Genomic DNA, 27,549 nt, shown 5'->3' with positions numbered 1-27,549 from the left:
GTTAAACTTAATTATAGATATTAATGTAGCCAAAATACACTGAAAATAGATACAAATCTGATCACTTAAACCACTATAGGAGGGATCTAAGATGCATCTGAGACATATTTTCTAGCAGTGTAAACCCATCCCACAGTCTCGCCAAGACTCATTTGACAAAAAAAAGTCCTCCCATTCAGTACATCACTGCTGAGATAATCCCACACACTAATTTGATTTCAGTTTGACTAACCGAAGACAAATTTGACTATCAACGGGTAAGGGCATGATGCTAAAACCTTATCAGAATATGAAACAGATACTAGTCAAATCGAGAGACTGGGGGAAAACATAGACTGGGGAGTCTTTAATAGGGTTTGGGGATGCAACCATAACAATAGCATCTATTGTGTATCGTATAAAACTATTTTTGCCATTCCATAAGTGCTGTTTCTCATTTCTTCTATTGTGCCTAATGCCCATTTCACACCAAGTATTAATTTGGACTGGGAGCTCAGCTCTGACTGGTCAGCCTAATTGTGTGGCATCTACTGCGAAAAATCAAATAGACTGTGATAAAGTCCATCCGTTTCAGACTCAGTATGAAAGGCAATGTTAATATAGGCGTGTTTGTTTCCTTTTTTCTAAACAGGTATTTTTGTCTATAAAATTGCAGATGCAGTGTGAAAAGCCTTAATACCCCTAAACATGCTGAAATTACTATAAAGAATGACTTATTTAACCCTGACTTAGCCCTGCACAGAGGGATTAATATTGTACCTGTACGCATTCAGTAAAATCCTTAAAGCTCCACTATAGGTAGGACAGAAGCCCGGTGACCTTCTCCAGAGGTCAATGTTTCAGGCTCAGCTCTTTATGGAATGTCACAAACGTGTTGAGAGTTTTAACAAAGAGTCTCTTATACTACTCAGCACCATCTGATCCTTGTGTTTGTGTGTCTGTGTGTGTGTGTGTGTTTGTGCATATGAGACTGTATGTGAGATATGAACAACAGCCCCCTCATTGTCCCAGGTCGGCTGACCCCGGCGTGAAACAGTACAAACACGCGTTTGAAGTGACAGATTAAATTTACTGTTGCTTTCATCTGCTGCCACGGCCTCCTCCGCTCCACCTGAGAGTATGATGAATGGCACTACCACATCTCACAATGATCAGGAGAAAATGGCTGCTGGCAGGGCCAAATATCCAGCTATTCCCCCCGATCAGGTATGTGGCTTATATATTGCCTCTGAAGTAAATATGATACCGTAATGCAGAAGTAAAGGCCTTTGTGTTGGTCTGAATTCCTACAGCTTGGCAGAAGCACCTCAGGCACGTATGCTTTGGGAAGAGACAGACTGGATATAAAAATCTCCTGAAGGTGTCTGTTCTCATCCAAGTGGCTCAATATGAGTCAAATATGTGTTACACTTCAAAGCAGTCAGTGTGAGAACTGCACTGCCTGTCAAAAAAATGGGGGCACCAGTATAGCTCAATGTTTTTAAAGCAATGATTTATTGTAGCTGCAAATCATACTTTCACAATTATTCTCTTTCTTTTGTTGGAGTAACTGTCTCTACTGTCCAGGAACAGCTTTTTACTAGATTTTAGATTATTCATTGCTGTAAAGATTTGACTTGATTGCATTCAGCAACAAATGTGATTTTGAAGTCAGAATATTGGATGATCCTTACCCAACCTTATTCTTCCTCAACCTTTTAACTCAAAAGTCTCAAAAGTAGGTGTGGGCTAAAAAAATATCACGATTTTTCATGGTATTTTTGCTATAACGATACTCTTGACGATACAGCAACACACTGAATTCTTTTTTTTTTTTTTCAAGAATACACTACTGAACAATACTAATAATGCACTCCATATATCTCCATATATCCATTGCTGCAGTAAAATTAATGATAATGGAACAGGGAAATGAGAACAGTGTGGATTTTTCTTTTGCTAAAAACAGCAAAAAAGTCTCACACCCATGTGATACTTAGGGATGAGTGATATGGCACAATATTTCAGGGTATAATATCGTTCACAATATTAAAAAATGTTGTCGATATTATCGCCTACGATATGATATGGCACGCCCCTACTCAAAAGTATAAGATGGAGCACCATCCTCTCAGAGAACACAGTTCCACTGCATCACAGCTTAATATTGTTAAGAGGCATGCTCAACTTTTTAACTGAAAATATGGACGACAATATTTGGGGTGCTACAGCATCGAGCAAGGTCACAGCCCTCTGTAGTTACTAATTCAACTAAAAGACCTTGCACACAAGTGCAGGACCACATTAAAGCCAGTGTAGAAAGTCTCACATATTTATAGAATGTGTAAAACTAACATGTTTTAGCATGGGGAAGCAAACATTTAGCACCAACAACTGAATTCTCATCCCAGTATTGTGATTATCAGCAGAGCTAGCTAGGATAAATAACTACTAAAAAAAAGCTACTAATAATAAACAGCTGGTTGACAATGTTTTAAATGCAGTTAAATGAACATTTTTATTTCTGACATGCCTGGAAAGGTTACTTTAGTATTCTGTGCTCAATTGTTATTGGTGATTGGCCAATTGAAATAAAAAAAACAATCATTGGTCCACTTTTACATAGAAGTACTAGCTGTATAATTAGCTACAACACTTGGCAATGGAACATCCAAAGTTGTTGCATTTAATGTTATACAGCAGAGTTCAAGTCCTGGAGGGATGGTGTCTGTCCAGTTTGATGATCTTCCTGTTAAAGAGGGCCTTGCATTTAAGCAGGAAATCACTAAACTGTGCTGGACACCAACCCTCCTGTACCGGAACTGAAGAACCCTGATCTACAGCAGGATAGCTGTGATGTTACTCATAATAACACACTCCCTCTGGTGTTTTATAGCTTAAATTAATATCCAGAGTGTCTTGTGTTTCATACATGGTGGTCAGATTTTAAGGCAGATAAGATTTTGAAAAACTCATTTGAGATAATAATGTTATATTGCAAATAGTTTGATAACGCCTTGCTCTGAAAATAGTCAAATATTAAGTATATTATCTTAAAATACCTCATGTGAACTTTACAATGCAGTATTTCATTATAGTTAATATTAAAATAAAACAACAAAAATCATTGACCTCTTAGGACCTGGGTTGTCCAGACCCCAACACTAAATTTTTTCTCTACAAGGGCCTGGTGTCCTCTTATGAGGCCATTATGCTGTCACCTAGTGGTGGCTGAAGAGTTTAACACATTACAGTTTTATTTTATTAAAAAAAAAATTAAATGAACAGTAAATATAGGAAATGTTTATGTTTTTTATAGGCCAGTCACAATAATTACATTATCGACTTATCGTACAATAAATGGACACGACCTCAATAATATTTGATATTGTGATATCGTCTATTGTGATTATATAGTTTACACATATATAACAATAAAGAGTATTTTATCTAGCAATAGCAGACCAATGCATCAAAAACTAAGACTTTACACACACAGTGTGAACTGCAGTAAGTGAGGAAAAAATATACATTTCCAAAACTATGATCATTAAAATTTAGTTGTTGGTATAATTTCTTTTTTGTTACAATGTTTTATTTTCATTATAATCAGTGTCATTAAATGATCTTAAAATGACAATAATATTGATTATCGCAATAATTTTTGGGACAATATATCATCCACAATAGATTCCTATCGTTACAGGCTCAGTTTTTTTGTACTTTTTTGTGTTTTTGTTATGTCTTCATGTTAAAGAGGCACTTTAAGTGGGCCATATTGCTCAAAGGGCACAATTCCTGTTTTTACTTTTTCTTGTTTCTGCTCAGGCAAAAAATGCTGCTGTGTTCAGGCACACAATAAATGTTTTGCACATCATTACTAATTCCGACTTCATTGTCTTCTATCGAAATATAAAACTCTATAAAGTCCTCATATGTGGACATAATTTTTCTCAGAAACTACATCATGTAAAAAGATAATTCTTTGTTTTTACACTAATCAGCTGCCAAAACTGTAAAACATATCATAAGATGTTCTATATAAGATGATATCGGCTGATTGGGACTTTTATGTGCATCAGTGTTCAGACGGGTTGTCCTCAGATGTGTGTGGAGATAAAGGTGTTAAGACTCATACCTCCACTATGCTCTTTAGGTCCCTCACATAGGCCTGCTCTGTCTCTACGATCTCCAGCGCCACCCTCTGCAGGCGGGACAGTTTGGGCAGTGGTGTGGAGGGCGTGGCTCCGGGCAGCAGGGACAGGGGCGTGAGGTCCAGGCTGATGTCGGAGCCCTGGCGCTGGGGGCAGGTGTAGGCGGGCACGGCTCCATAGGGCAGAGAGGAAGAGGAGGAGGAGGAGTGTGCGTCCTGCAACGAGGCGGAGGAGGCTGAGGAGCTGAGGCTGGCCGCACGGTCGCTGTCCGAACACACAGTGTTGACGGAGGTGCAGCTCCCACGGGACGCGCCCCCTGACGAAGCCATCCGGCTCACAATCCCACTCAGAGAGGAGACGGAGGAGGGCCGTTTAGCAGCTGAGAGAGAGAAAGAGAAAAAGGTGCATATAGAAAGAGAGACAGAGTGAGAAAGAGAAATGGAACGCCCATTTTTCACAGAACGACAAAAAAGAGGAAGACACAAGAGTAAAAGAGACACACAATAATGACAAAGAGAGAAATGGAAAGAGTGAGAGAGTGTGTGAAAGCGAGAGAAACAGAAAAAAGAGAGAAAGTGAAAGATAGTTAGTTTCAACATTACTATCACTACTCTTTCATTCACATTTAAACCACAATCATGTGTAAAAGTCTTTTAAAAATCATGATTTTTTTTTATATATAATATTATATATTATAACTAGACACCATACTTTTGGTGTTTTGTTTAATATTGTAGTTCAAATGTATAAAATATAATGTATAAAGCATTAATTGTTAATTGCATTTTTAGACTACTGTAACACTAGGGTTATTTCATACCATTTCTATGGACATGTCACATGGTCACTTTAAAGTTACAAAAAATTTCCTTAAGCCTTTTAAAGTGTACATGAACATCAGTGTTGCTACACACCCCTTCACAATTACCATTAACGCTTTCTGCATATGTTGCCTACAATCTGCTGGTATTCACATCAAAACTGCTGCACACCCCTCCACAGTTCCCATCAATGTTTTCTGCTGATGTCATTCACAGTTTGCTGGTGTTCAAACCATAACTTTGCACACTTACACTTATTTGTTTTTTCCCCACATTTTTTATTCTAATCTTGTGACTGCAGTTTTCTTCCTGCAGTACCATTGTACCATCTTCAAATAGTTTGTATCTATCTTTTTTTTTATTATAAATTTGTACATATTATATTGTTCCATATTTTGAACCATCCTATTTCTGTATATTTAGAATATCTTGTTCTATATACACTATATTGCCAAATGTATTTACTCACTCATCCAAATCAAGAGAATTACTGAGAATAAGAAATGCACAATGTGTCCAGAATGATGAACATAGCTGTAAGTGATTTTTAAGCAAGTGCGAAAACTGCAGCACATGTAGAATATCAAGAAAAAACTGTTATAAAATTGGATAATAAATCTAAAGGTAAATAACTCAACAAATGTTTGTAGATACATCATTTTACTAGATTTTTTATGTCTTTATAAATTCTCAAAATCTCAATCTACTAAATCTCAACCTACTTTTTTCTCAAACATATAACCAGATTTCTCAACGATTATGAAATCACATTACTCATTCCAGACAGAGCCTCCAAACTCCCAACTAAGTATGTGTGACAAATTTGCAGAGAACTTGACTATTATGTTAAAATTATATAGAAATATCTAGATTTTTTATATCAAGTGACTCACAGCAGTTCATGCCTATGATCAGCAGTAGATGTGCAGGCGTTTCCTGAGAATGTGTAAAATTCCTGTTGCTGTAACTGTTATTACTTTCTTGCATGCCTTCATATGGCTGTTCAGAAGTAGACGTGCTTATCATGTGGCTTTGCAAACATTTCCTCTGACGGCTGCTCAGGAAACAGTGTAGCCTGAAAAGGTGTGATTGAGCAAAAATACTCTGCACTAATTCACAGCAAAAAAACCCACAGAGCATGCCTGTCAGTCAAGCAGCACAGAAAAAAAGCACACAGTGAAAAGACAGGAAACAGGAATCGCAACTTCCTGCCCTCAATTTCTTGGATGACCAAACATGCAAACAGACAAATCATTCAGACAGAACCGTCGTCGTGTTGCTCCCAGAGCATCTGAGACAGGAGTGTAATTGGGGAACTGGGAAGATACTGTACATGCTCGTGCTAACAAAGCTAACAAAGTCTAGCCTTCACGGCCAGCAATAACAGGTCATTGTGGAGAGAAAGGCTGGACATTGTTTGGGGGCTGAATGTGGAACTACAGACACTACAATGGTGACCCATTTACAGAGTGAAGGCCAACAGAGTTAAACAATCCTCCACTTCCTGTGACCGAGCAGGGCAATGCAGTTACTGTTACCCAATCTTTCGCTCTGCATCGGCCTGCCAAGCCTGCCCATCATCCATCAAGAGCTCCTTCTAACTGGAGCGTTAGCTGGAACCGCTCATGAAAAACAAAAAAACAAAAAGCCTTCCTCTTGCTCCAAAGCTTTGAAAGCACTTTGGCAATATCGATTGTCTAAATTTGATTTAAGCAGCCTCATAAAGCGCTCGAGAGCATGTGTTTATCTTTCGCTGGCCGCTTCCCAAGATCAACACTGATATGGCAGCAGTCTCACGTGAAAAAATGCAAAACGGGAAGAAAAGAAATAGCATAAGAAGCGAGTAATGCCCTCCACGATTAAGCATAGATCATTGATAGCCGGACTGGTATGATTAGCATCGGCTCGGTCGACTCAGGCGGCTCAGGCTCATGTTACTGGGCTGCCAACTCTTTGACAAGTTTTTTTGAGTGTACTGAGCAAAGAAGAAAAAAAAAAACTACAAAAAAAAGAGTTGTTTCAAAGCCTGAAATAAATCCAAACGAACAAATGCATGAAGTGTGACAATGTAAACCTGCTGCATCCTCTGGAACCAAGTCAACCAACAGCACGCACTGTTTTAAATCACTAATCCATCCAGGCTCTACTGTATGAATAAGATAATAAGATAATTCCAGACCATTTAGGAGCACAATTTGGGCAACGGTTCAAGGCAGTGGAAGGCCTTCTAAAAAAGGAGGCTACAACTTCTTCTTTTACGATAAAACCAACCCATCCAAATTTAGCCTCCTCTGAGATAAGCAGCAGGGGTGAGCACTATCAAACACATTTTTATAGATTGCTATAGAACAAAAACATATTGCGTTACTAGCGGTATTCTGGTAGTTTTGAAAGCAGGCTATTTTGGGTTTGTTTTAGTATTTATTGTAAAGCTTTAGGCGTACTTTTTCTAGATTTTTTTGTAGTTTTTTTGTTTGTGACTAGTCTTAGTAAGTTTACAGAATTATTTGTTTTTGTTGAATGTTTGAAACCATTATACTAAATAAAACTTATTAAAATATTTTGTTGCAGTAGTATATTCTTGAAATGAATGCATTGGTTTCAGTGTTTTGTCATATTAAATCACCAAGAATATTGTTATCGCAGAAATGTCCTCTAACCTCATTTCCTTCTTCCTCTCCTTCACTTCTCTATCCCATAATTTCCCTTCGACCTCCTTTAAGCGCTATCTAAAAATGTTTTACCTTTAACTTCTATTACTTTTGTACTTGACTATTGTAAATCGCTTTGGGAAAAAGCATTTGCCAAATGTAATGTAATGTAATGTAATGTAATGTAATGTACTGTAATGTAATGTAATGTAATGTAATGTACTGTAATGTAATGTAATGTAAAATATTGTGACTTCATTTTAGGGCCATATTGTCCACCCCTAAAGAACAGTATAAAAGTCTTAGGTCAGGTTAATATAGTGGTTATAAAGCCACTTTCTAGAGAACATAAAGCCAACAGAATCAACAACACCTACCTGATAACCAGCAGAGAAGTTCTCAGTGAAGACCAAGATCAAGGCCAATGGTGATCATCATCAGCCCTTAGCTAACGGTACTCACTGCACTCTGTACTCTCACTCCAAATCCAGAAATTGCTTTAGAACTACAAGCCTACACTGACTGCCACTGGATAAGGGCACTTTCAATTGATTATTCTCTCTTTTCCGGACACTGCTCTCCGCATCACTCGCTATACATGCTGTCTGCCCGACAAACGGTTCAACTAATATGAGTGAAACAGAAAGAGATGTGTGTGTCACACCCACACCCCTTTCTTCCTGCCTAAACACATATCAGTGTGCAGCCTTGCAAAACCAGAAAGACTCTTCATGTGCGTTCTCCCCCAATCTGTGAAAAACATCTGCAATCATCTGTGAACATCTGCAAACTGAGGTCAAAGGAACAAGCCTACCTGCAGTTAGAAGGAAGGAAAGTCATCAGATTCTTCCTTATTAGAATTCTAATTAATCATCCATAACTACGGCCTGTCTGCAATGTTTTTAGTTTAAGAAATGGTTAATATATGTGTTTAAGAAATGGTTCTGCAAAGATTCTTAATGTTTGAACAATTACGAAAGAGACTCTTAATTTTACAATAAAAAAAATGGCCTGTTGAAAATCCTTATGCCATTGACCCATTTACAGTTATCTAGATTAATTATACAGATATAATTATCCATTTATATCAATGACCCATAAACCAAATAATTTGCAATATTACTTGCACATCCTCTGATATGTTCCATTAATATTTCTGTGTGCTCAGAGTTAGAGTGAGGTGCTACTTCCTCTATTCACACTTTGCACAGACGTAGAGATGTGGTACTCTGCACCTGGCTGTGAGGATGTGGTCGAAGCAGACATGGTGTGTTTTTCTCTAAAAGTGCTCAGAGAACACCACCAGCCTGACAATTAGTGTGTTGGCACGAACAATGAGATATAATCAATATTTCAGGTACTTGTTTTTCTCTGAGACTCATTTTCTCTGTTTTTATCAGATCCCTGATCTATCCCAGAACATTAGACGTGCAATTTTAGAGTCCATTAGCATTATAACACTTCTTGGAACATGCAATGCTTTCAGTGCTTTAGTGTTGTGTAAAGTTCTCTCTATCAGGGCCAAGTCCATGTGTTTTCAAGTTGTGGCTGAGTCTGCTTAACCACCGTTGAAGAAGTGAAACCACGTACAGTCGCTTTCCAGTAAACTAAGCTTAAATTAAATTGGACGTATTTTAAAACAAAAACCTCACTTTTCTGGTGTTTATGAACAAGTTTGAGTTTTTGGAGTACTTACCAACACATAATCAATGGTCCAACAACAAGCCGTTTATATGTTTATACGTATGTTCCTACATTTCAAACCATATTTTCTAGAAATATACTGCCCACTATTTGAGTATATTCACCCACTTACTAAAGATGTTGGCTTGGTTTTTTTTTCACAGCAGGTGAAAGCGGCTCAAAGTGGCTCATCTGATTTTTTTCACCGTATGTGACACAAATGTGTTATCAGTGTGGCAGTGCAAACAGAAAATACACACAGGACCTTACATTTTAGTTCTGATTTAGGCAAAACTTCTAATTAAGAACTTATTTGTGTTTTTACGTCAGTTTAGGAGCATGAACTCTTCGGAAGAATGTTGGACATAGGTCACATTGAAAAGTTACTAGCCAGCTAGTTTACTAGGTAAACAATTAGATGAGCTATGTGTTTCTTTGGTCATTTAGCACTAGCTAACACTAGCTGAGGTAATAGATTTGTATATTTTTATGTATTTTCTATAAAGTTGCTGGTGTTACTACAGGCTATTAGCTTGATGGTTTAATGTCTGTGAGTTTCATCTAGACAACATGTTTAAATGTCTTCAGAGTGTTTCTGTCTTTAAGGAGATAAACATAAAGTTAATCAGATGTTAGCGATGATCTGCTAGGTTGCAATGCTTTATGCACATTGGTTGCAACTGGCTCTTTGCCCTGTTACTAACAGTACTGGATCTAGATTTATTAGAATTAACTTTTGAACTCTTGCTGCGTTTAATTTGAACTTGGATGCAGAATATCGAAGTTCCAAGTAAGACATTTAAACTGGAACGCTCCTACAGGCTGGATTTCCTACTGAAAAAGTTAGTAGAGCATTACTATCCCATGCACTGCACATCAACAGTAGTAAAAGCAGTAGCATACTACAGTTTATTATCAATTATTTCTGTTTTTTATGCCATTAAATGAGTCATACACACAGTAATATGCAACCTTTGTCTGTGAATATGTTTTCATGGTGTTTGGATGGGTACAATATAATAAACTGTGTTTTCATCACCCAATATTGCTAACAAAGCTAGATTTAGACAATGCTAATGATGATAGCTGATATTTAGATGTTTAACTAAAATGCAATTAACTTGAGTGTGATGCAAATCCCAGGTCTGACATCTAATATCTGAGTTAAATGGAATGCAGCAAAACATATGTTAATCCAGAGCACTATTTTCTATCTCTCTAACAGAATGACACCGTACATTCAAACTTGTGTAGTGAAGAATGTAAGCATGCTAATTGGGCCTTGCATCACTATTGTGATCAGGCAGTTTTCCAACTGGTGTTTATAAAACTCAGAAATGACCAACCCTAAACAATCCCAATCGTCAGGATATTTCCATCACATGTTGATTTTCCCTGATAATGTAAACAAGTATTCTTTGGAAAGTAGGTGGAGGCTGTGATCTAAAAATACCAGTACTGCTGAATCTCAGGTCAAGACCCCATTCTAAACCTCTAAATACTGTTCTGGATTCAGGCCTGTCCTCAGGCATTTTTCAGGGGCAGAGGCTCAAGGGACAAAAAGGGAAACATAAACTAGAATAACTGTTATTTTTAGCATACTCAGGCTCTTAACGAGAGTTATTATAATCATCCTTTAGAGAAATTCAAATATAGTCTGGACGACTGCTTAAGCAGGTATTTAAATAATCATGGAATGTTACCCATTATGCTATCTCATCCCTATTAACAAGTTATAAGTTATAACTCAATTTCAGTATGAATTAATGTGTTTTACAATAGCAAACGCTTGCTTTAAATAACCATATTATAATTGCTGTGGTCAACAATCTACATGACCGCATTTTGTTACTTTTTATTATAATGTAAATCTGGCATGAAAAATCATCATGAATTGACCGACAGATATGCTCCAAAATGACCTAGAATAAAATATTTTTAGGTTATTTAAAAGAGTTAAAAAGGTTTTTTTTAAGTGATTGCTTAATTGGTGGGGTTTTTATCACTTTGTTAAAAAGCACACAGGTGATTGGGGCTACATTTGTGGAGAAAAAACGTGCGAAATGCCTCTTAATATGGGATGTTTGTACAATACTGATTAAACAAAAACAAAAAATTGTATCTTTCCAGCAAAACTTTTTTACTTTTAAATGATTTCAGAGAAAAAACATTTTACTCCAAATGTTTTTCAAGTATTTCTATGGGTCCATTTATTGTGAAATTTTAACTAAATTATATAAAAGTGCAAGACTAAGGTACAAAGTTTTTGCATGATGTAAATGTTTGCACTGTATGCAAACATCAAATTTTTAGTACAAAAATTTTAATTAATTTTTTTTATTTCTTTCTAGTGAGAAATTGTACCATTTCAAGCAAGAAATTTCACTTTCTCTTCAATCTGTTGGATACATATTTGTGTTTAAACTTTTATGGCCATTTGTTCACTTTGGACACAAACCAATTAAAACCTCATCAAATGCATTTTAATCGCTCAACACACAAATTAAATGCTCGTTTGCCTGATCCTCACTGATTGGATTTAGTGTGTTAATTTCCTTTGATTTTCAGCTGTGTTTTGGAGACCAAAGGCTGACCTTGGTTGCTGAACTTCTTCTGGTTTTCCCGGCCCGCTCCCTCAGGCATGGTGTGGCTATGGCACAGGAAGTAGAAACCTGCAAAAGACATTTGATTAGAATTAGAAAAAAATCTTTGACATTGATTAATGATTAAACTGCATGAATATAACTACCACATATACATCCCTGTTCCTGAGTGTGTGAATGTCATGAATGAGTTTAGAGTTTCTGTTTGTATGAAAGTTGCTGTGCAGAGAGAAATGTTCCCGATCACTCAGTGAGAAATCTCTCAGCGCTGGAGCTGTCAACTCCCAGGTGCGCTGCACAACACACTCATACACACTGTGAGCCGTAAACACAGGGTTTAGAAGTGAAGCAGAACTGACGGCTATTCCTGACCACAAAGGTCAAGAGGGAACTGTATGTTCTGAAGAAATGTGCTTATTTAGTTTCTGTGTTGTTGCTGTCAAATGAAAACCACACACATGATGTAGCCAAGTGTTTGTGGACAGCTTCTTTTATAATGTTTCTTTAAAAAATCAGGAGTATTAAAAAGGTAATGAGGTTCTCAAGTTTTCCAAATGTTTTTCTGAGGATTTAAATTATTTAGCAACAAGAGCATAAGTGAACTTACAAAGGCTTTCCAACTCATCCTGTAGCTAACACTCTGCAATAGACATTCTGACAAAGGTTTAAGTGTGGATGTCCCATTCTTCTAAAATTGATATTTTCTATGAAGATACAAGCTGTGTAAGCAGTAACGCTGAGCAATATATCTGAAATATAATGTATGTATTACTTACACGCACAATAAATATTTACTATTTAATTATACAACAATTTGATTTTGGTTTTACAAAAAGATTGATATTTTACTATTATAGATGTAAAGCTTCATCATATTATATTATATAATATATTTCACGTCATGTCATTTCACATCAGCATTTCAAGATACAGGGTTTAGTCGTATCACGTGGCTTTATTCATCATTGAGTGCACTTTAATTTACTTATAATGTAGTCAGTTCACTAATATGAAAGGATGTCCACAACCTTTTTTTTTACACTGTGTCGAACATTTGATGTATGAACCAACAGGGAGGCAACAACACAACCATATACACCATACACACAGTGATTTTTGTGAGAACATGTGTCTGGAGCAGTGGGCAGCCATCACTATTGCACCATGGACAATGTGGGTGCTCAAGGGCCAACAGAGAAGTGTCACGGATTACCCAGGCAGGGAGACGAGGAGGCGGACACAGGTGCAGGTAGGGACGAAACGAATAATTTAATAAATATATATATATATAAATAACAAAGATAAACAAATAACAAAGAACACGTAATAATAATGTAAACCAAAACAAACGAGAGGAACTAGTGAACATAAACTCAACAAACAAGAAGTACTAAATATATATATACAAACAGGGAGTAAATAAACAAAGAAACAAACAAAGCTAAGAACATAAACAAGGAATAAACAAGAAACTAGAAACTACCAAAAATAACCAAGAAATAACCAAAACTAAACAGGGCAGGGATATATAAATACAAGGAATATACTAGAAACAAAAACAAAGCAGGGTATATACAGGGAGCTAGGGAACACGGAGCTAAACAAGAAACTAGAAAAAAACAAACAAGAAATAAACAGAGAAAAACACAGAGCAAGGACTAGGGCTAGGAAACCGGAGAAACACAGAGAGACAAAACAACAGACGTTAGTGCAAAGACCGACGGAGACAAAGTGGTAGACGAGGGCTATTTAAAGAAACAGGAAACACTAGATTAGAAACACCTGGGGAAGGGGCGGAGCTACAAATGAGAAACACATGGAAAAGTACTGAGACAGGAGACACAGGGGAGCACAGGTCACGTGGGACACACACAGAGACATGAAACAGGGCTAAGACCTGACAGAAGCCTCCCCCTAAACGCGCAGCTCCCGAGGCGCGTAAAAACGAACCCCGGGGGCTGGCGGCGGGGAGAGGCTGGGGAAAACACGAGACGAAACCGGGGACTGAAACAGAGACAGGACAGAGGACAGAGACTGGACGGGAGACTGAACGGGGAACTTGACAGGAGATGGAGACTGGACGGGGAACGGGACAGGAGACGGAGACTGGACGGTGAACGGAGACTGGACAGGGAACTGGACGGTGGACGGAGACAGAACAGGGGACGGAGGCTGGGCAGGGAACTGGACGGTGGACGGAGACTGGACAGAAGACGGAGACAGAACAGGACACTGGACAGGGGACGGAGACTGAACAGGAGACTGGACATGAAACGGGACAGGAGACTGGACGGGACTGGACATGGGAACAGGGATGAGGACATTAACAGGGACCGACACGAACACTGTGACTGGAACAGGAACAGAGACAGAGACAGAAACGGGAACGGGGACATAAACAGAGACAGGGACCAAAACAGGGAGAGACACAGGGACCAAAAACATGGGTGGGTGCCCAGGACTGGCAAAAGTCTGTGTGGAAGTCCAAGGTGCCAGCCTGGGCACAGGTCTGGGGTGAAAGTCCGGGGGCCTCGGTGCCTGCCTGGGTACGTGGGACCTGGGACGAAACAAAGTTCTGGGAGCAGGAACCGGTGGGGTGACGACTCTGGCAGCGGGAGCTGGTGCTGGCGGAGCGGCGACTCTGGCAGCGGGAGCTGGTGCTGGCGGAGCGGCGACTCTGGCAGCGGGAGCTGGTGCTGGCGGAGCGGCGACTCTGGCAGCGGGAGCTGGTGATGGTACGGAGACTTGGGCAGCTGGCACTGGTACGGAGACTTGGGCAGCTGGCACTGGTACGGAGACTTGGGCAGCTGGCACTGGTACGGAGACTTGGGCAGCTGGCACAGACACTGAGACTTGAGCATTTTCAGCAGACACGGAGGTTTGAGCAGCTTCAGCAGACACGGAGGCTTGAATAGCTTCTGCAGAGACGGAGGCTGGAGCAGCTTCTGCAGACACGGCAGGAGTCCAGGGGCGTGGCTCAGCAGCCGAAGACACCTCGGAGATAGGCGTGGCCGCCGAGAGAATTTCGGAGCTGGGTGTGTGCAGATCCAGCGGAGCAGCAGCAGGGCTTGAGACTGCGGGTGGAACAAAAACCCGGACCGGATTATTACTCTCTCCGGCTGAGTCCAGCGCGTGGAAAGTCTCTGCTCGCGGCTGGTTCACCGGTTTGGAGGTCCTGTAGCGCGGTTCGGCAGCAACCGCGGGGAACACAGAGCGCGGTTCGACTGCCATCGCGGAAGTCCCAGAGCGCGGTTCGGCTGCCACCGCGATAGTCACGGAGCACGGTTTCACAGCCGCCGCGGAAGTCACAGAGTGCGCCTTTGCCGCGGGAGAGGAGAGTGTCTTGGCCGCGGGAGGAGCTAGCTTTGGAGGCGCTGGGGAAGCTAACGCCTTAGCCACCGGGGAAACTAGCTCTGGAACCGCCAGTGAGGAGCGCACCTTGGCTGCAGGGGAACGGACGGGAGTCGGGACGGCCTCTGGAGCTGTGCGGCTGAGAGCCGGGTAGAGCACCGCCCCTGGGGGAAACGGTAACGGAGCACGGGCCGGTGCGGGATAGAGCTCCTCTTCGTCCTCGGAGCTGCTGGGAGCGCACCCGAGAAAGTCCCACGGGTTCCGCTCCTTGAGCCTCGGGTACACGGAGGTACCGAGGCTCAAAGCACCAACCCTCATCGCCCCCCCAAGAAAATCCTCCCCGGAAAAGGGGTCTTCTTCCGGCTGGCGGGACCCCTTAGAGCGCCTACCCCGAGGCCTGCGGCGTCCTTGAGGCCTCGAGGTGTCCTGCGCCGGGGTCCCGCAAGGAGCACGGCGAATCGCCATCCTGGTGCCCATCCACGCAGAACCTGCTGTGTCCATGTTGTGGTCGGTCTTTCTGTCACGGATTACCCAGGCAGGGAGACGAGGAGGCGGACACAGGTGCAGGTAGGGACGAAACGAATAATTTAATAAATATATATATTTACTGAAGACAAAGGGGCTATAAATACACTCACACACAATGGGAAACACCTGTTGTCACTGAAGAGGGGGAGGAGCTACAAATGGATACAGGTGGGAGCACTAAAGACAGGAACGGAGACAAGGGGAGAGCCATGTGCTCTGAACAATGAAAAACAAAGGAAGGGAAAAAACATGACGGCTGATGAGGGACAGGGCAAAAACGTGACAGTAGGCCCTTCCAAATGCGCAACTCCTGGGGCGCATAAAAAAAAAAAAAACAAACAAAGCTAAGAACATAAACAAGGAATAAACAAGAAACTAGAAACTACCAAAAATAACCAAGAAATAACCAAAACTAAACAGGGCAGGGATATATAAATACAAGGAATATACTAGAAACAAAAACAAAGCAGGGTATATACAGGGAGCTAGGGAACACGGAGCTAAACAAGAAACTAGAAAAAAACAAACAAGAAATAAACAGAGAAAAACACAGAGCAAGGACTAGGGCTAGGAAACCGGAGAAACACAGAGAGACAAAACAACAGACGTTAGTGCAAAGACCGACGGAGACAAAGTGGTAGACGAGGGCTATTTAAAGAAACAGGAAACACTAGATTAGAAACACCTGGGGAAGGGGCGGAGCTACAAATGAGAAACACATGGAAAAGTACTGAGACAGGAGACACAGGGGAGCACAGGTCACGTGGGACACACACAGAGACATGAAACAGGGCTAAGACCTGACAAGAAGGCCCACCAAAGCCGTGTATGGAACCCAACCTTGTCGTCTATGTGCTCTAAACTCTGAGCCAAAACTGTCCCAAAATGACACGCAAATAAATACTACAACATCAATGTAGTGTGAGATTAAGCGCATACTTTCTTTCTATACTTTTTAGATAAAGTTTTCACACTTCCACTGCAGAGCTTCCTTTCTTTTAGTTTTAAGAGTCAGACCAGCTGAAGTCAAATGGCCTCTCTTTATCAGTCCTACAGAGCCTTCCGTTTCTTTCACTGAAAGAGGAAGGCTTTGAGGAAAAAAAATTACCCAGTGAAAAAAAGCTACAGTTGGAGCCAAAGCAATTAAAGAGCTGAAATCCAATAGAAATTGTTTGGGAAAGAGGCGTAAGGGGGGGCTACAGTGCCTCATAGAAGCTTTCTTTCGGCTTCTTCTCTCCTTTAAAAGAGGAGAAAGCTGAACATATGTAATGGTTGGCTTAGACACAAGAATGTGCTCTTCTCTTGCCCGAGCAGTGTGTTGAGCATGTGTCCTGTCGGCACAATGGGGACTGGCGCTTCGGTGAAAGGAAATCATTAGGGCTGACCGGGCAAGGCTACAGCGCACTAGTGTTTGTTTATGGTGTTGGGATAGAACCCGTCCCAGAGCGACACCTGCCCTTGGCCTTCACACCATACTCCTTTTACTCCCTTCCGTTAGAAGACGCCACCAGCAGGGGGTCTGGCTGAAGAAAGACTTGCTCAAAAGCTTTCCAGAACTCAGGCGAGGCTGGAAAGGCTAGACGTTTGCCTTTCACTCTGACTTCTGATCTCCCACTGAAGGCTTCACCCTTTACATTTTAGAGGCCCATATGTGGACTCACACTTAAAAACTCATACCTAGATATTGGTTCCATACTAGCAGCCACAGTCTGGTATGGCATATCAGTTAATAGAGCTCAAAGTAGTCCAATATCAGCCACCTGAGGTAAAACTAGTTTAATATCAGTTACCGAAGCCCAAAGCAATCCAATATCAAATACTAGAGTTAAAACTTTTTATATATCAGTTACTGGAGCCTAAAGTAGTTCAATATCAGACAGTAGAGCCAATACTAGTTAAATATCAGTTACTCAAGCCCAAAGTAATCCAATATCAAATACTAAAGCCCAAACTAGTTAAATATCAGTTACTGGAGCCCAAAGTAATCCAATATCAAATACTAGAGCCCAAACTAATTACATATCAGTTACTGTAGCCTAAAGTAGTCCAATATCAGATACTAGAGCCCAAACTAGTTAAATATCAGTTACTGTAGCCCAAAGAAAACCAATATCAGATTCTAGAGCCCAAACTAGTTAAATATCAGTTACTGGAGCCAAAGTAGTCCAATATCAGATATCAGAACCTATGAACCTTCCTCATCTATCAATGTTATCACCTGATTACTGTCTTTTAAAATTACCTACATTCAGCAGAGGTTTAGCTTTGTCCAATAATTCAGAAGTCTATGCTTTTCCCGCATTTCTAATACAACATAAATAAATGCTAGATACACTATATGGACAAAAGTATTAGGACATCAGCTAATTAACCAGCTAATTAACTTCTGAATTTAAGGGTCCTCCACATTTTATCCCAAAAGTACTGGATTATATTGACAATTGGCACTTGCACATCTGTGTCAGCAATAAGTGCAACTTAAAATAGGTGACGTATTTTTTTTTAAGAAGTGGTCGCAGAAAATTGGACATACAGTGTATCCCTCTCTGTTAATCCTGTTAGTCAGTTTATGAGATAATGAGAATCGTGGAAGGAGGAACATGCCTGGAGCAAGAGGATTTGAATCAAACTTCCTATGTCCCATATGACATTTTCACTCCCCACTACCAACCCATCACCCCCTTTAAGTCTATCAATCAAGTCTTTCAGTCCCAGCTCCATTTATCAGAGGGAGGTCTAGCCTTCTAGCTTAAAGCAGAAGCCACCTGCTTTGATCATATTCTGAAATATCTTACCCTCTTATGGTCTTCTTGTGGTTAGTGTTATTATTGCAGATATGCACATAAAAATAGGGATGATTTGAGTTTCCCCAGATTCCATCTAAGAACATTAATGCTGACGAGACTGATACAGCCCAATCTTTGTATTTCTATAAATAAACACTAGTAAAATAACTTTTTTTTTACAGTTCTAATAATGAGACAGCTTAAACTGATTTTATTTAGTTTGGTAGCAACTTTTTAATGACTAAATTGGATAGTGTTTTTAATATCTTTCAAAGTAACTGCAGTCAAATCGCATTAACCCAAAAATGTAAACCCAAAAAAATGGAATGAGCTATGATCTGCTTATGTGCATTAGCTTCTTCCTGGGCTCTAAATGCAATACTCGGTGCTGGTTTAGGACCAAAGAAAAGAGCATGGTTTAGCACTGGAACAATGAGAGAGAGAGAAAAAAAAAGTTTCTTCAATGATTTCATTTCTAACCAGTCATAATTCAAGAGTAAAATGGGTGGGGATGTATCTCCCTTTATGCATATAATGAAATAGAATATCTTTGCACATTGCACAAATACCACCAAACTGGGTGGTTATTATAGGAGGCATGCCCAAAAAGCACAACAATTACACACACTAACCTGAAAATGATGCAGCAGTTACCCTCTGCTGTTAAGATGTACGCAATAACACAACAAAACTATAAGCATTTAATATAAAAGCTGACACTGACCCCTTAAAAAAGCCAGGAATGTCAACTGGATCTGACTGGGACCGGATCTGAACAGAACCTATTAAAAAGTTCAGATATTTACCCAGAATTACCATACCTGCCTTGGATTTATTTAATAGACCTTATGCTGCATTCAGTCAAAACAACCCTAGACCCAGAATGCACCAGCTACTATTGTTCCTCTGTGGACCATCAATTTTCCAGAGTGTATCCTCATGGATTTAGTTGAAATATGTGCAGCTTTAGCAGAAAAGCTCTGGTCATCATCTGTCACTTTTCATAAGACAGCCAGTCCAAAAACAGCACTGGTAAACTGAAGCGGATGACAGTTTTACTTGCATTTTCCAGCAGTTCAACTTCAGTGAACTTTTTCAAAAGACAAAAGAGTGCACGTATCTATGTCTGTTGCCTGTCAACATATTGTCATCAAAATCAATGGCCAGATACCAAGATGTCTTTGTGAACATGGCCTTGAGGTTAATAACTAAATAATAAGCCTAGGATTCGAGGGATTACCCTGGCCTTTTGCTGAGCTTTGATTTACGTGTGGCAATAAGGAGGTGTCTTCTATCTCACGGCCTGTGCACTCTAGAGAGTCTGAGTCTGGCTTTAACTCTCCAATCAAGGCACTTCTGTTCGTCTTTTCACTGTTTGCTGTTTTCACTGCAGTTAATCCTCATGGGCCGGGCGTAATGATCTGTTTTAGGCTTCTCTGCAACCAGAGCGAAATTAAAAATGGTCTGGTGTGACACCACGCACTGTCTCTCAGAGCATTTCTCACCACACACCCCCAGGCCTTTCGGAGCCCCATTTCCAGTGTTGCCTCATTAAAAGGCATCTTACTTCCTGTAACTGTGACCACGAAGGCTTCAGAATGCTACGCGGCCCCGCGGTTAAGTCTCATGTATACTTTTTTGGCTCCAGAGCTTGTTTGCTGAATTCCAGAAATGGAATTGCGGTAGGAATTAACTCTGTTTCCCCCCTCCACAGCCGCGGTGATTCTAATAGCGGATAAGTAACTTTGTCGGGGGTGGGGTGGGGGTAATGGGGGGCATTTCTAGGCCAATAGGAAATAGGCCAACATCTGGTTAGCCAATCCAGAGGTTAGCGCAAGGCTAACACCACTCTGAAGCTCCTAATGCAGAGCGGCCGACCTCAGTGTCAAAGAGCAGCCGAACGTGCTCCTGGAGCAGAAACGATGTCATGATGAAAAATGTGGCAGGGGAGGGCTTGTTCCGCCCTGTAATTTTGTGTGTAAGTTGTATCTTGCATGGCATGCTTCCAGGTGCATCTGCTTGCTTCTTCCAGCCCAGCTTCTTCTTCATCCTGACAAACACTCCTGCTGACAGAGCCCTGCAATACAGCTGGACAGCTGTGTGTGTGCGTGTGGTTGTTTTCATATGTTTTCAGGGCAAAAATGTGAATCAGAGCTTTAAATCCAGGATCAACAGAATAGATTTACCAAAGCTATATGTTTCACTTTTTTTAAATGAAAGCACAAAACACGCCTTTTTGGGCAATAAGTAAGAGTAAATATTAGAAGTTAAAAAAATCAACTGGATAAGGATTACAGCAAGTGTAGGTGAGTTCAAGTGTAGTGCCTTCCTTGTCACATTGTCATTGTTCTTCTCACTTTATCAATCTGCCATTACGGTATTTGAACTAAACTCACTTTACTCTGTAAATCTGTAGAATGAGTAAAATTAATGGGCTCATCAAGCAAGCAGAGTAAAAATTTATAACAACATTAACTGGATACCCCTCTCAAGAGCACCATTTTCAAGTTTCAGAACACAGCAGAGCCCAACAACAATTGCTAACCACACAAAACAGCAAACATTACAGGACACAATACACAAATACCAAAAGTACAGCAGCAACATTTGGAAAGCTAATTGCACCCAAAGTGATGGGATTTTTGGCAACTGATCAGCAGACCTTTTCAATTGTGTTTCTATTCAGTGCTACAAATTGCAGTTCTGTACAGGAATTCACATACTCTCTCACATGGACCTCAGTCAAAGTTTCACAGTGTTTTAAATGTGGTTGATTCTGAAAAGTATAGTAAATTTCATCTTGAGAAACAATGCAGAAAATCTGAAAAATCCTGAACAATGGTAAATTTCCAAGTTACCAGTACCAAGTTACCATTACCATTACCAAGCAAATTACCAATCATACAGAACAACGATCTGTATTGCAATGATCTGACAATCTTGATCTTATTAGATTTAGGGCTGGTTTCCAGAACAGGAATTAAGCCTAGTCTTGTAGACTCAGCATTGAAAGAATGGGTAATGGGCTCTAGAAACTTCTGGGTAAGGGAGATAATCCAGGAAAGCAGGTCATAGTTAGTAGCTTGGTGTTGTGTGTATGCTTGAGCACATATCCTGTTATGAGGCCTGTGCTTCATGATGGTTACAGGTTACCACAGCAACAGTCCCTATTGAGAGTAAAAAATATTTTGTATTAATCTATTTTACTTAAATCAAAGCAAAACATCAGTCAAGAACTTTATTCACATGTACATTAATAACACATTTCATGCAACTAAAACTTTTCACAAATGTACAAGAAATATGTCATAGAAGGCAAGAATCTATGCAAAGTGGACAGTGCAGTGGGAGGAATGATCATGACTGGTGTCATCTGCCAGAAATTGCATCCATATTCAACACGGGAGGATCCACTTACGTATCCTGCACAGTAGTTTCAGTCCATGACTTTTGGCACAGCATCACCATGTCACGCCTGTACAAAAATCTAAGCTGTGCATTTGAGAACATCCACAAGCCAGTGGATCCGGTCTCAGACGTTAGACTAAACATCTTCAGCTCTTCAGAAAAACACTTGACTAAAACCGTGTTTCAGCTCTTGTACAGGTCAAAAGGTCTCTTAAGGGAAGCTATGCTTGTGTGACACTTGAAATTGTTTTTTTTTTTATCCCCAAATGGAGTTAATAACAATCATAATCACTCAAAGTGCTCCCCACTGTGGGTGGTAATGCTTTTCATGATATAATTCAAGAACACATGGAACACTGTGAATTGAGGAATTGTTAAATGCCCACACGACTTTGCAAACGGGATGTCTCATATATTTGGAACCCACTATAAGGCCTTTCTCAAACTGTGGTAATCCATGAGGACAGTGGTCAGTGTTCACCCTCACTCACAGGATAACACCTCACAATTTTTACAAATAAAAAAAACTGCTATCCCATGACTTTTGTCAGTGTTAAAGATAAAGCGAAAGTAAACTCACTGTCAAACAACGCCACCTACTCAACAACATACAGTTTAATGTTTTACTGTTCATTGTTTTCTAAAATAAAAGAACTCTTGTTTCTGGCACATGCTACCTGTTTCTGTGTGAAAAACAAGTATGTGTGTGTTTGTATGTGTGTGTGTGTGTGTGTGTGATTGTTTGGAAGGGTAAGCAGGGAGTTTTTCCTTTCGTGTGACTGATTATGGAGGAGGAGCAGGACAATTCCAGGTTAAAAATTCGACGTGTGAGAGGAACTGGAGTTGTTTACCTTAAGGATGACTGATCGCATACATTACAGACTAATATGATCCAGCTGGCTCTTGACAATGTCATACAGCATGTCTGCACAGACATCCTGCAATCTAACAGTGATGTCATTCTGCTGGAAGCAGAGGAATGAAACAACGAGCTGCATGTTATCTTGTGGTTTTAATATAAGAGAAAGGAACATTAAAACATAATGCACGCATTGGAAATCTGTGAGCCATTAGCGACATATGAATTTACACAGTGAGCAGGGCTGCTGTAGAGCTACTGTAAACAGCGGTGTGTATTCATTACGTCTGAGGGCAGGCTTTCCCCCAACATTCTCACGCTCACACACACACACACTCCAGGTTCACACTGCAGGGACTGTGTGTTTGTGTATGTGCGTTAGGGCTCATTCATTTTCAAGAAAAATGTCCTGTCTGTGTTAGAAACCTGGTGAAAACAGGCCTGGCTCATAATGTCAAGTCTAGTAAAATGGTCCAGGCCTGGTAAAATGCTATGTTTCTGTGAGGGTTAAACCCTTTAACCCACAACATATTCACTTTTTAATCTTCATACATATTTTTTAATTATGCTAAATGCTAAAATAACAGAATGTCCCATTCTACACTAATGATCTGGACTGTGGAATCAACATAAATAACATAGACAGCTGAACTAAAGATCTGTCTTATATGTGACCCTTTATACATAAACATTATTTGAAGTAAAATAATGTATTGCAGCAACCTAGCAATAATCTCAAAGTTACTTCAGCCAAGCTACAGTGTCTTCAATAATAACTAAAGATGGAAAGACTGATTGGGCTATCAAACAGTGTCCACCAATTTTTAGCCTAAATATGAAATCGGTGATCAAGTGATAATTTAGCCCATCTTAAGCTGCTCAGACAAAAATTTATGATCCATATTTTGCAAGTTACTGGAGCTCTGCATGAGATGCACTGCTAGATAGCAATACAGAACTCACTCACAGCTGCAGAACCCCATTAAAACCTGTGTAAAAATCCTGTCTGCCGTTTTCACCCTATCTGACATAAACTACCTCAAAGCGTAAAACAACATTAACTAGATAACCCTCTAAAAAGTACATCACCAAGCCCAGTACAGTGAGTATTAGCAGAGTTATCAAACACCACTAACAACACTGATCTTGAATATTTTTCACCACTAACAACACTGTGAAAAATTGTTTTTTTTTTAACCTTGAACTTCTATTACTCTATGTACATCATTATTGTAAGTCGCTTTAAACAAAGGCATCTGCCAAATGTAATGTAATAATGTAATGTAATCTTTATGCACAGATATATACACTATTGCAGCAAATGTTCTGATTTCAAAAACATATTAAATAGGACTGACCAGTTCATCTTAAATGCGAACCTTTCTAACTAGCCACTGTCTGTTACAACTTATTGAGGGTAGAGAAAAATTATTATTATATATAATAACATGCATATCTATCCTGTATAATATGTGTAAAATATACAATAAAACACCAAGTCCTGACCATATATTTAAAAAAAACACTGTGTCTGTGCATGCACATTCCCATGTAAAAGGACAAGGTTGCGCTTTGATGTTTGTCATTTGATGTTGACCCGCTCTCAGAGGGAAGCCACCGGCAAGGAACCCAAACACACGAAAATAAACAGTGGAACCACTGTAGAGGACAGTGAGGGAGGGGTCAGTACCAGCCTGTCTGCCTGGTCCATTGTCCGGCCGCACACAGAGGGACCACCACATTGTTTCTTTTCCAGCTGACCTTCACATTTCCCAGTGGGCTTAGCCCCCGATTCATTGGCCCACAGCAACAGACTCTTCAACCTCCTCCTTATTCCCACCAACAACAAAAGACCTCTATTGTGGTGTGGGCAACAACAATGGAAAATGCTGGTTTGGAGTGGATGCCCACACTTACACACAGCAAAACGAGGCAGGAACAGGACAGGCCTGCGTTTGAGTAGAGCAGGGGAGGGGAAACAAGCAGACAAGCAATGTAGGCCACACCATATGTGGTACTCAAACACCAGCTGGAGAAGTTCCCTGTTTGTTTGGTAGCCTTCTCTTTGTGATGGGCAGAGGTGGGATAAAACAGTATAACTGGTTAGAATTCTTTCTGAGGTGTGAGATTTCCCATAACCTTTGAACCAGTAAACCACATACAAAAGCATAAAACAAAACATCCTAGCATTGGCTGTTTCCTCTAACTTAATCATCTGCTTCAGACAACATCACACAGACAGTATCAGAATAAAGAGTCAATAAAACAAAGGAAACTAAATAGGCAAAATGTCAAAATGTATGTTCAAAATAAACTTATATAAAAGAAGCAACGCAAAACAATGGTCAAACTAAAAGCTAAAAATACTGTCTCAAATTTCTATCTTATATTTTCCCAGGCTATGAAGTAGTTTGTTGTGTGTTTATCATATACCTCTACCTCCCTCAATCTACCTCCAGCAAAAGCCTTTATATACAGCTCAGCAGTCATCTTTGCAACATCACCAGGCAATTATATCCACTCATACAAAAAAAATCTAAATATATGACAAAAACATGAATAGTTTGGCTCAATAATGCACAGAAATCATGCTTTTTCAGCCTGGTATGGCTACTGCACTTGCACAGGTCTCCTCATCAAAGGGAGCTTTCCATCTTTCATGCTGACCCTTCTCCACTTGCAGCACAAGCAACAAAATGATTGGCTCTTTTTGTTAAAGGATGGTATTTTATTCATAAAAAAAAAAACACTGGGTTCAGCCGATGGCTGGTCTTTTTATTAATAACATTGTGAAGAGCTCCTTCTATTGCTGCATGCAGGTTAAGTAATTTGAATTTGATGTAATTCAATGAGTTATCGCTGCTCTTTCTTTGTGGTTATTGTGAGAACTCATACTACAATAACATCAAAGTATGATTACTTGCACCGCCCTAGATCTGAAAAAAATATATGATGCATGTCTAAACAACCATGATCCAAACTAAACCATGAGTTTTGTGAACCATTTATTTAGAGTGCAATACTCCAGAACAAGTCTGGCAATCAGTGACAGTTTTTCCACAATAGTACTTGAAATCAGTCCTATTCGGTCTTGTAAATACAGACTCTTACTCATAACAGATGTGGGCTGTATCTCTTGTTTTTAACATATTAGAAGAAACATGTTTATCTAATAGAAAATCTATGTTTCAATTGGCTTCACAATGTAATCCTCTCCATCAAAAAAATAATCTATTTGAGAACTCTGTGTTTAAACAAATGTATTCAAGTTAACATCTGCTGGACACTCTAGAAACTCATGTTGTTCTCATGTCTTTCAATGCCTCAGCACTTCTTAAACATGATGTTCTGAAGCTGTGGAGCTTTGGATCACACTGGCAGATTACAGTGATCCTTAGACTTTAGTGTAAAACAGCAGCAGTCGTGTGCTTCAGTAATTTGTAGGGGTGTCGCGATTTCGATATTTTATCGAAATCGATCGAAATTATGTCATGGTCTCGAGCATCGAAGTCAAAAACATGATCGACGATCCCTCCCACTAAGCTACGCAAATGGCGCAGCACAAGCTGTGGACATTGTGACTGCTCAAAGAGCAGCTCTTTCTCCAGAGAATGTGGACATTCTCTGGATGAGAAAATATAAAATAACAGTCGTTTTGTCTAGCCCCAAATATGTTAATAGTTTTGGTACCTTAAGGAGCATCTTTCTCTCAGATAAAGTTAATAATATATCTTTGTTAAAGAAAAAACTTGTCATTCTCAGGGACTGAGTCTTATTTTTCATGTTTAACTGTTATAGTAGGATAGAGTTCAGTTTGTTAAGGCTCTAATTGTTCTATTATTTTGTACATGACTGTTCCTGTATTTTTTTATTTTTTGTTTTATGTTGCACAATTGCTGTTTTAATAGTGCACACTGCTGCTACCAAAAACATCCACTAGATGGCATTACATATATATCTTAATTAAATTATTTAAATTTGACCATTAGTGCCTAATGTGGTGTATTACAGATCACTTGTATCACTTTGCATCACTTATATCAAGCCCACTTTTTGAAATAAGATATTGTAAATTTGATGGATCAAACCAATGAATGACCATAGACTAATCTAAAACTGGCATAGGCCTCTCTGCTATAAAAAAAAAAGAAAATCGAGAATCGAATCGAATCATGACCCTAAAATCGGAAATAAAATCGAATCGAGGATTTAGAGAATCGTGACACCCCTAGTAATTTGCTATCAATTCAAGAACAACAATGAGAGCACTAAGTGAAGATCTCATGGACATCTCATTGGTTCCCTTGAAAAGATTGGGGCATTCCTAGACAGCTCTTCAGCAAGACAAGGACAACAACCTCTTCACGATATGATGATAAGCAGCCTGGAGGGGAAGGTCCGGTGTTTGCTGAGTTCTGTTTGTGTTTGACGTGCCGTAATTTCACACGAAAGCAAGCGGTCATTACCCTAGAGAGCGCGCAGAGGGGGGAAAGGGTTTGACCGGGAAAAGCTGCAACATCCAAACTTTCCCGAGGCACTGTAAAAGTGTCATCAGCTGCTGTAAAGAATGGGACTGTAAAAAAAGATGAATGGGGGTGGAGAAGTAACAGTATCAGCTTGAGTCTCTCACTGCCAGGGAAATTCCCTTTGTTTCTCTGTGTGTGACTAATTATATATAGCTGGTTAGCTGCGCATAAACTGGGAGAATAAAATTTTAAGTGTCTGT

At 40.0% G+C, this 27,549-nt stretch overlaps 1 protein-coding gene across 2 annotated transcripts in view; it reads right to left on the bottom strand.

The window, feature by feature from the left end:
• LOC103021609 (pleckstrin homology domain containing, family G (with RhoGef domain) member 2) overlaps window positions 1–27,549 on the bottom strand; it is a 67,995-nt gene that overhangs the window by 30,961 nt on the left and 9,485 nt on the right. The window contains exons 2-3 of one of the 2 annotated variants that reach the window (XM_049467296.1): window positions 11,883–11,960; window positions 4,118–4,512 (exon numbers count right to left, since the gene is read on the bottom strand). In XM_049467296.1, the coding sequence (XP_049323253.1) occupies window positions 4,118–4,512; window positions 11,883–11,931 (444 nt within the window). In that variant the 5' untranslated portion in view covers window positions 11,932–11,960. Of the gene's footprint in view, window positions 1–4,117; window positions 4,513–7,982; window positions 8,494–11,882; window positions 11,961–27,549 lie in introns of those variants that run through there. The other variant, XM_049467297.1, reaches the window with a different exon arrangement.

This window comes from Astyanax mexicanus, chromosome 18 (genome assembly GCF_023375975.1).
Source record: "Astyanax mexicanus isolate ESR-SI-001 chromosome 18, AstMex3_surface, whole genome shotgun sequence".
In the NCBI taxonomy this organism is placed as follows: domain Eukaryota; kingdom Metazoa; phylum Chordata; class Actinopteri; order Characiformes; family Acestrorhamphidae; genus Astyanax; species Astyanax mexicanus.
This window is presented reverse-complemented; position numbering and strand designations above follow the sequence as displayed.